Source organism: Pundamilia nyererei, unplaced genomic scaffold, assembly GCF_000239375.1.
Source record: "Pundamilia nyererei isolate P.nyererei 1_Seehausen unplaced genomic scaffold, PunNye1.0 scaffold00086, whole genome shotgun sequence".
In the NCBI taxonomy this organism is placed as follows: domain Eukaryota; kingdom Metazoa; phylum Chordata; class Actinopteri; order Cichliformes; family Cichlidae; genus Pundamilia; species Pundamilia nyererei.
The window spans coordinates 847,278-857,402 of NW_005187487.1; the positions used below are offsets into that span (position 1 = coordinate 847,278).

A 10,125-nucleotide genomic window follows, 5' to 3' on the forward strand; every position below is an offset into this window, starting at 1 on the left:
ATTGCAACAAATAAATTTTTGGAAACTTTGCACATGTTTAATGTGAGGCTCCACATTTGGAGCAGTGTGTATATATGATAGAAAATAAGGAAAAGGATTTAAGGAGTTAAATATGGATCCAAAGGCTCTTTGGGTAAGCTGATGATGGTTCCTACCTCGGTGACTCACCATTTTTAGGTTTGCAAAGGAGTACAGTGCATCCCCACATCGTGGTTATGGTGCTGGAGTGATCCAGGTGTTGAAGAAGCTCTCATCCCCCCAGTTAAATGACGTGTATCAGCCAGCGAGGGACCAGTTTAACGGTCGGGGCTCCTTTGGAAATGGAGGGGCCATGAGAGCAGCTCCCTTTGCCCTGGCCTTTCCGGACTTGTCTGATGTTAAAAGGGTGAGCAGGGGTCTTTTGAATGTTGAGTTTTCTCTCTCCAATGGATCGGATAGAAACAACATCTTTAAATTTGCTCTTTTTCTCTGCAGTTTGCCCATCTGGGCGCCATGCTGACGCACTCCTGCTCTCTGGGTTATAATGGGGCGGTGCTGCAAGCGTTAGCTGTGCACCTGTCTCTGCAGGGGGCACTGGACTTGCCTCACCAGTTCATCAGCAGGCTAATTAAAGAGATGGAGGAAGTGGAAGGTGATGAGACTGCACGCAATGATGCAAGAATGTGAGTAGACTGGTCAGAGGCAGCGAAAGCGAACAGGGTTTTTCCTCCAAAGGAAAACATTGTAGTTTTTCTGTAACTTATGTTTTTTATTTGAGGTTTTATTCCCTGAAGCATAATAGACATTATCTTACAAGTCTTTGTCATACAAGGTAACTCGGACTCAATTACTTTTTAAATTAAACTTTCACATCAAAAGGCTAATTCTGAGTCAGAAAAAACAACCTTAGGAGGGATTTATGTCTTTCAAAATGTGTTTTTAAAGGTTGAAACATCCCTTTTCATGCCGTGTGAGATGTATATATTTTTAATGTATGCTTTTGCAGTTTAAAAGAAGCAGAGAAGCCATTCTGTGAACGTCTCCACCGAATCAGAGACCTGATGGACAGGAGCAAAGTTAGCATAGAGGAAGTCATCTCTGAACTGGGTCAGTATGATTATTTATCGCTGATGAGGAGGGGTATGTGATCGAGTTTGTTTGTTTTCAGGATTACGGAAATGTTTATTTAAAGAATTCCATAAGAAAGGTTTATTGACAGATTTTGGGTTTGATCTAAAATTAGAGGTGACTTTAAGAGTCAATCTGAATCTGGATCTGGGTTTTTTTAGGAAGTGTACATGCAAAATTACATTTAGATTCATGAAGCCTGCCCAGTTTTGTTCATACCACCGTGCCCCTGTTACAGAATCAGTCATTCAAAACCACCACTCTGACTATTACTGCAATCTGCCACGCCCACAGTGAGACTGTGTTGGGAGCTGAATATCAGAGGGGGAGCAAAATTTAATACAGAGGGGTTATTACCAACTTGGTTGAATAAGCCATCATCAAATAAACACTGTAAAGACAAAGAACATGATAAAAAAAAAAAACCCCACCATTACTATATATTTTTAAAATTTTAGATATATTTCTCCTGATTTATTCTAAGTAAATTTCCCCATCTTATTTATCTTTTAGTATATGAGGAAGTATTAATGGGGGTTAGGGAGCAAGCCACATGTGCAATAAGGCCCCGATCCACTTCCTTTTTTACATGACATTTCCTGTTTCTCTTGACTGCCACCACAAAAACACGCCCCTCTCTTTGTGACTTTTACCAGGTAATGGCATTGCAGCTCTTCACTCCGTCCCCACTGCAATTTTCTGTGTGCTCCACTGCCTGCAACCCCGGGAATGTCTCCCAGAGAGCTACGGCGGCGTGGAGAGGACGATAGCGTACAGCCTGGCGCTGGGAGGGGACACTGATACCATAGCCTGCATGGCTGGGGCCATCGCGGGGGCCCACTACGGCATCGAGACCGTCCCTCAGTCCTGGATAAGGTGCTGTGAGGGGGTGGAGGATGCAGACCAGTATGCAGAGAGGCTTTACAAGCTGTACCACCAGTCACCACTGGGGGGCAAAGGCGAGACAGGCGAGCAGAGTGGCGAAAACAGGTCAACTGCTGCTAATGGCACAGAGAAGAAAACTGGAGTAGAGTGATGGATCAGTCAGATTGTCATTAAAAGACTTTCACACACATAAAGAACGCGTAAAAAATACTTTAAATTTTGTTTTGTTTGGAAAAGCTTCTTTTTTTTTTAATCTTAATGGTATTAAATAATTTAAGCTTTGAGGAAGAAAGGGATTTTTCCAAACTGTCAACATGAAATTTATTAAGTATCTGAAAATTAGAGCTGAAGAAAATTTCCAGTCTTAATTTTGAGAATGTGGCTTTTACACAAACTGCCAAACTTCTCTGAACGCCAATCCAAAAGTGGTCTAAATATGAATAAACAGCATATTCATACACGCTCTCTTTTCCTTGCTTTCCCCTGATTTATGTCCTGTCTCGTGAAAGTTGCACTATAAATTGACAATGTCTTGTTTTAGCAATTTGGTGAAAAATATTTAATAAACTTTTTCTTTTCTTTTTAATTCACACATCTGTACGAGTGTTCTCAGACCCAAAAAGCACATCTACTTCATGAAGATCTGCTCCATTCAGATGCTTTTGTGATGCTTATTCACGCAAACTTGTAGCGAGTACAGACGAATACAAACAGAATCTGAATATTGCAAGAAATCAGGAAATGTCAGGAGCACTAAGTTCGCTGATATGTTTGAAATACTTTATTTTTTTGTTGATTATAAAGTGACAGCAAGGTATGACTGACATGCAGTAAATGGCAGAGCTGTAAGTTCCCCTGCAATGCTGAATTATAGCGTGTTTTAGTGTTTATTGTATTAAAAAAAGATAATCAATGTTTTTCAATGACAAATATGGATTTGTGTCCCCCTGTAAATCTTAATGAATTTTGAACTTAAACATCTTGCAAACGATCTTTTACAATGAGCTTAAATGAAAGTTGTGAATTTACAATAACATCAATTTAAAAATGCAAGTAAAACACTTTAAATGCACCTTTAAATAAAACAGCAACACTGCATTATCAGATGTAATTTAACATGCAAGGATAATTCATGGAAAAAGGCTTATTTTATTGGTAGCTTTCAGTTATCTGCATGTTATCAAAGATGCTATCCATGTGTGTTCAGTAGAAATTACAGGTTTTTGTCTGCAGGGGCGACCTCTAAGAAGAGCTGCAAGAACACTGTTAACTTGTCCAGCACTCTTGGGCAGAGCTTGTAATGGATGAAGGGTATGTAGACTACAATGCCACTTAAGATAAATAAAGCCACGTAGAGGTACTCAATCTGAGGATTGTCTATGATGGGTGCCAGCACGAGGAATATCGCTGCAATGAGGACCAGTATAGGAATTACAATGGGAACCTGTGGGGAGAGGAATAACCAGGCATGAGGACAAGATGTTATTGTCATGTAATGTGAAAACAATGATGACACTAACCTTGTACGACCTTGGGAGGTCCTTCTTCTTGATTTTGAGATAGATGAGCCCAGACAGGACAATGGCATAGAAAAACCAGGCGCTAAAACTGAAAACGGCAGAGGAAGAGAAATTAAAGACAAACAAAAAAAGCAATGTGTGCTTAAAAAAAAACAACCCCAAACAAAGTAGAAATGGAGCAGAAACAGAGTCAGCCTTCACCTGAAGTAGTTGACGATACTCTGAAAGTCTCCAGGAATCAGCACCACCAGAGAGATTATTGTGGTGAAGATCAGCGCCGGAGATGGAGTCAGTCTGTGGACGTGGGCCATGGACAGAATATCTGGCTGCAAAACCAGCACTGGTCTGTGTAAAAATCTGTACGTAGCTTTATTTTAAACAGGTGTGTGTGTTCTTATAAGACAGAGAGACTGTTACCATGTGTCCTTCCCGGGCAGCAACAAAGCACACACGGCCGCCGCTGAAGAACGTCCCGTTTAGAGAACCGAAAGCTGACAAGGCTGCGGCCACAGACATGACCCAGCCCCAGCTGCCCAGCACCTTATTCCTGCATGAAAACCGTTTGTATTATAAAAAATCTTGTAGTGCATATCAATCAACCCTTTTCTATATACATTTCAGTAATTTAACAAATTAAATCAAAAACATCTTCTGTGGACATATTTAGGAATAAACCTTTTGGACAGGATGTGATGTCACCTCAATGTAATATTAGTCTTGAAAGGTGTTGAATGGGGCCTTTGCTGGTGTGACTAGGTTTAACACTACAAACATCTGTTCTGAGGCCCCTTCTGCCTATATAACAATAATAATAATAATAATAATGATAATACATTAGACTTGTAAAGCGCCTTTCAAGAAACCCAAGGACGCTTTACAAAACAGAATAAATAAAAAAGGCTTAGAGATCGAAGGTTTTATTGAAGAGGTGAATTTTGAGAAGTTTCTTGAAGGACTCCAGTGACGGGTTGTTGAGAAGTTCATATGGGAGAGAGTTCCAAAATGACACCCAGATTGCAAACGTTGAAGGAAGGCCAGATGAGGAAACCATCTATATCAGGGGTAGGCAACTCCAGGCCTCGCGTGCCTGTGTCCTGCAGGTTTTAGATCTCACCCTGGGTCAGCACACCTGAATCAAATGATTAGTTGATTACCAGGCCTCTGGAGAACTTCAAGACATGTTTAGGAGGTAATGTAGCCATTTAAATCAGTTGTGCTGGGTCAAGGACAAATTTAAAACCTGCAGGAAACTGGCACGCGAGGCCTGCAGTTGCCTACCCCTGGTCTATATCAATAAGTAGATGGCCAGTCTTCTGGAGTAGGGCTTTAGGGGCCTCAACCAAGACCTCTGCGTTATTACTGTTGAGCTTGAGTAGGTTAATTGACATCCATATTTCTATTTCATGCAGACGGTTGAGAAGTGATCGTGGGGGAGCAGGGTAGAGGGTTTAGTACAGAGATAAAGTTGTGTATCATCAGCATAGGAATGGAAGCAGAGACCATGGCGGTGGATGATCTGACCAAGGAGGAACATAGAGACGGTGAAGAGAAGGGGTCTAATATCTCTTGGTATTTGTGTGACACCAGAAGTGAGCACCTAACTGTAGTGATGCTCTTTGCTGCCATTCCTTCTATGTTTGAAGTGTTTGGAGGCGATTCTTAAGTAATTTTCCTTACAGTGGATTGATGAGTCTTGCGAGAAATCACATCAACTGTGTAAGATAAGTTTCATAATTACTTGCACAGTGGGCAGATTTAAATTGCCTATTAATCACCTATTAATCCCACTGGATGATTTAATCTCTGGTATCAACATGGCAGGGAGCTAAAATGCTAATACAGAGGATTCAAAATGGAGACAGGATTGCAACATCCATCTTTAAATACAGTCTGTATTTTCAACTTACAAAAGCCCCATTTGTTTGACCATCAGTAATTTTAATGCACATATCAAATGATTGTACAGAGAAGAGGATTTCTTCAGGTTTGCTTCCTGTTCTATGGGAGAAGTAATAAAAAAAAAAAGATCTTATCAGGTTGAGAACAGGTGTTGTCTTACCCCCAGGTAACTGCTACCGCGCTTGAGGACACGAGCTCTTTAGGCGTCATTACTGCCAGATAGCTCACATTCACCAGCAGGTACAAAGTAGTCACAAGAGAAATGGCTATCAGCACTGCCCGAGGAAGATTCACCTGTACAAAAAAAAGATATGAAATAAAATGTCATGACATGACATGGTTGTAAAGTTTGGCTAAACCTTGATTACACATATTAACAAAGCAGTCTCTCATGACAAAACAAAGCCTCATTGAATATTTACTTTTTTAATACTTTGCCAAACCGTGTGGGGGAAAATGCTCCCAAAGCAACACCAAGCACCAAGTTTCATGCAATTTCACTGCAATTACAACAATCCTAACAATGCCAACTCGTGTACCTCTTTAGTCACCTCAGACACTTTAAACACCGATTTAAGCATTGTAGGGGTATATGTTGGTACAAAGTCAATGAATTACCTGAAACACAAATTCAGAGTTTAGGGGGGAAAAAGGTAAGTGGTCATTTTTCTCAGGATAGCAGCAAGAAAACAATCATATTTCCCAGCAGAATCTTTATCAAAGATTATAAGCTGTATTTAAAAGAATTTAGTCTGCTTGTCCAGAGTTGGTTTTTTCTTAGGTTTCACATTAACAATGAGTTATTTTAGGTTCTGCTCTATAAAACACAGTTGGAGAAACGAAAAATTCAAAATAGAAATGAAAAATTCAAAATAGAGACTATTTTGAATATTTCCAGTCTCCTGGAAATGTCCCTGCAAGCCAAGTTGATTCTTCTGGTGTCCTCAATTCTTTCTCTGGTGTTTGTTCATATTATGTATACTTGTGTCTGGATCTACGTGACCTACATGAAGATTAAAAAAAAACCCTGTACTTTCAGTAAAAGATTAGACAGGGCCTCATCTGAGTGAAGAAAGTAACAGAGTATCTGCATAACAATGTTATCAGAGGAAAGACATGACTTGACCTGGTTCTCCCTTGTGCCAGTTTAAGCAGTCCAACAGAATAACATAAAACTAAGTTGGATATTTACTTTCTTTAATGCTTTGCTAAACCATTTAGTTGTCCAAAGTTGAACTCTACTTTTAATTAAATAGGACTCGAGTCTAAAATAATAGAAAAAAACACCAAGCACCAAGTTGCAAAATGCAGTCAGTGGAAATGGGTTAATTATTATGAACTGGCATGAACAATAAGGACAATCACACTGAAGTTTTAACCATTTAAGATAAGGATAAATTAAGTTTGTCATAAGTTGAGGTATTTTTAAAGAATTCACCAAGTCTTTAAAAATATTAAATTCCTATTTAAACAGTCATATTATTATTGGTGCTGTCAGCGTTAATCTCGTTAAAATGACGTTAATGCCATAACTGCATTAACGCGGCAAATCTCCATTACCGCCGTGTGCGTGGGGCTGCATGGTGTCAAACATTAACAAGCTAACTGCACTGATTTACAGAGTGTTATAGACATCCTGTGTTAGGACAAAGTCAATAAATTACCTGAAATACAAATTCAGAGTTAAGGAAGAAAATATAGCAGCATATAGGCATCTTTTACAGTAAAGAATCAAATCATTCTGGACAGGTTTTAAGCTGTATTTGAAAAATTTAGCATGAATAAATGCTACTATTTCAGGTCACTTCAGACCCTTTCAGCCTCACCTCTGGTTTGTTCAGCTCCTCAGTCACATAATTCAAGTTGCTCCAGCCACCGTAAGACCAGAGGCCTTGAAGTAAAGCCTTTCCCAGAGTGTTCAAAGAAAACTGAGTTCCTTGAAAAGCATTCTCAACATTAAAATTTTCCTCGATCACAGTGCTGCTCTGTAACACTTCCACTAGCCCTCCAATTACAATGAAAGTGAGTGAAAACACTTTGGCCACCAAGAAGATCACCTGCACTCTCAGAGCAAATCGGACATTCAGGATGTTGGTAATGGCAACTACCAGAATACTAAAAGCTGCAAAGCATTTCACAGCCAGCTGAGGAGGTGGGCAGCCTGGGTAAAAGGGAGCCATGACATACTGTGCAATGGTCATTGACATTGCTGCAATGCTGGAAGGTTTCAAAAGCAGGATGAAAGTGATTGCCGCAAAGAAGGCTGGGAATGAACCATAGATCCTCAGGATGTAAGTAAATTCCCCACCAGATTCAGGAATAATGGTCCCAAGCTCAGTGTAGGAGAGAGCTGCAAGCAAAGCCACAACACCTGAAAAAAACCAGATTAACATGCTGGCCCCAGGACTTCCCACATACGCCAGGACATACTGTGGGGACATGAAGATACCGGATCCAATCATGGTTCCAGAAACTATTGCGACACCACCAATCAATCCAATCTGCCTCTTCAGTTGCAGGCCTTCGTTTTTTGGGGTTTTGTCCGCCATGGTGAGAGAGAGCAGGGAGCACAAAACGACACGTCTACAGAGCAGACTGAGAAAGATCACAAAGAATTCAGACGCTACACACTGCGTAGAAAAAGCTTTCAAAAGAAATCACGTGGTGTAAAATATACTTGTTTTGCCTTCAATTAAATATTAACTCGTCAGCTTTCTAGCTGTGGAAAAAGTGCTAACCACTGCACCAATGAGCCACCAGTTGGTTTGGATTATTATATCCTAAACCAATATCAGTTCTCAGGTTACTACAGTTTGTCCTGGCCTACTCATCTAAATCTGTAAGAAGATAAAAAAAAAAAGCACAATCATGAGTGAAGACGCACAGTGTTGGCATGCTTCATCTTTATTTTGACTTTCTATAAACTACTAATAGTAAATATTGAAAATCTCACTTCTGGATGTTTCACCTCCTCGGTTAAACAATTTAAAGTGTTCCAGCCATCATACGACCACAAGCCCTGATAGAAAGCAATGCCAATGGAGCTGATCCCTGCATTGGTTCCCTCAAATGAGTCCTCAAAGTTCTCAGTGCGGCCCTGGAAAAGCATCACAATGCCTCCCAGGATGATCACCACCAGGGCCACCACCTTCACTGCCATGGTGACCACCTGGATGCCTGTGGCCAAGCGGACGCTCAGACATTTGATTATAGCCAGCACCAAGATTGATACGGCAGCCACGAACTTCACTGCCATCTGTGGAGGAGTGCAGCCGCTGTAAAAGGGGGCCACAGCATATTCAGCAAAGATGAGAGCGACTCCTGTGCCACTAGCCGGCCTCATGACCATGATGAAGCTGAAGACGAACATGAAGGCCACCACTTTCCCTGCAGTCCGCAGTATGTAAATGTACTCAGCTCCAGACTCTGGTATGATAGTGCCCAGCTCAGCATAGCACAGACCCCCCAGCATGGCTATCAGTCCACAGCAGGACCATATAATGAAGCTGGGGGGGGGCTGTAACTAACAAAGGGGTGAAGATTTTGCAGAGGGACACACCGGCCTCGTCTTCCCTTCTAGAAGTGCATGCTTAAATGAAGATGAATAAAGATGAATAAAGATTTTGTGAAATAACTACTGAGTTTCGGTGCCGTCTCTGGATGCCTCGACGAATAAAAGAACCGGGGTCAAACTGATTTCGCAACAGCTCCCAATAGTGGAAAGGACGTACTGGGGAGAAATGAAGATCCCAGATCCAATCATGGTTCCACCAATGAAGGAAACTGCTACTATGATCCCCACTTCCCTCTGCAGATTGAGTCCATGTGTATCATCTCCCATGTTCAGAAAGTTTTTGTCTTCCTAGAAGCAGTGGACAAGAACACCTGAAGCGTTGTTTGTTACATAAGAGGCGGAGCACACTTAATTATACAGCTACGAAATGAGGCTACTTTTAAGCAGATTTTAAGAATGTCTGCTTGTCCAGAGTTGGTTTTTTCTTAGGTTTCACGTTAACAATGATTTATTTTAGGTTCTGCTCTATAAAACACAGTTGGAGAAACGAAAAATTCAAAATAGAGACTGTTTTGAATATTTCTAGTCTACTGGAAATGTCCCCGCAAGCCAAGTTGATTCTTCTGGTGTCCTCAATTCTTTCTCTGGTGTTTGTTCATATTATGTATACTTGTGTCTGGATCTGAGTGAAGAAATGGACAGAGTATCTGCATAACAATGTTATCAGAGGAAAGCCATGACTTGACCTGGTTCTCCCTTGTGCCAGTTTAAGCAGTCCAACAGAATAACATAAAACTAAGTTGAATATTTACTTTCTTTAATGCTTTGCTAAACCATTTAGTTAAAAATGCTCTCCAAAGTTGAACTCTACTTTTAATTAAATAGGACTCGAATCTAAAATAATAGAAAAGAACACCAAGCACCAAGTTGCAAAATGCAGTCAGTGGAAATGGGTTAATTATTATGAACTGGCATGAACAATAAGAACAATCACACTGAAGTTTTAACCATTTAAGATAAGGATAAATTAAGTTTGTCATAATGTGATGCCTCAAAGGCATTTATGTTATTTATCTTTAATGTTTGCTTTAAAATAATTCTTTTGTATGTATTTAAGTTAAAAAGAACAGTAAAAAGAGTTTAAAATGTTAAGAAGCTTTAATTTTGAAGGTGAACTTGCTAATAACCTCACTTCCTGGT

General features: G+C 40.4%; 2 protein-coding genes across 2 annotated transcripts in view; one reads left to right on the forward strand and one right to left on the reverse strand.

The window, feature by feature from the left end:
* adprs (ADP-ribosylserine hydrolase) overlaps positions 1-2,216 on the forward strand; it is a 5,805-nt gene extending 3,589 nt beyond the window's left edge. Inside the window, exons 3-6 of the mRNA XM_005738736.1 lie at positions 178-385; positions 475-662; positions 986-1,086; positions 1,764-2,216. Of these exons, the coding sequence (XP_005738793.1) occupies positions 178-385; positions 475-662; positions 986-1,086; positions 1,764-2,143 (877 nt within the window). The 3' untranslated portion in view covers positions 2,144-2,216. The remainder of the gene's footprint in view (positions 1-177; positions 386-474; positions 663-985; positions 1,087-1,763) is intronic.
* A 491-nt stretch (positions 2,217-2,707) lies between these two features.
* On the reverse strand, positions 2,708-9,252 carry LOC102207712 (b(0,+)-type amino acid transporter 1). The gene is made up of 7 exons (XM_013912298.1): positions 9,094-9,252; positions 8,365-8,928; positions 5,572-5,705; positions 3,930-4,059; positions 3,714-3,838; positions 3,513-3,600; positions 2,708-3,436 (listed from the first exon to the last, which is right to left on the reverse strand). Exons 1-7 carry the CDS (start codon positions 9,250-9,252, stop codon positions 3,206-3,208), a joined length of 1,431 nt encoding a protein of 476 aa, XP_013767752.1. The 3' UTR covers positions 2,708-3,205.
* Positions 9,253-10,125: the final 873 nt, after the last annotated feature.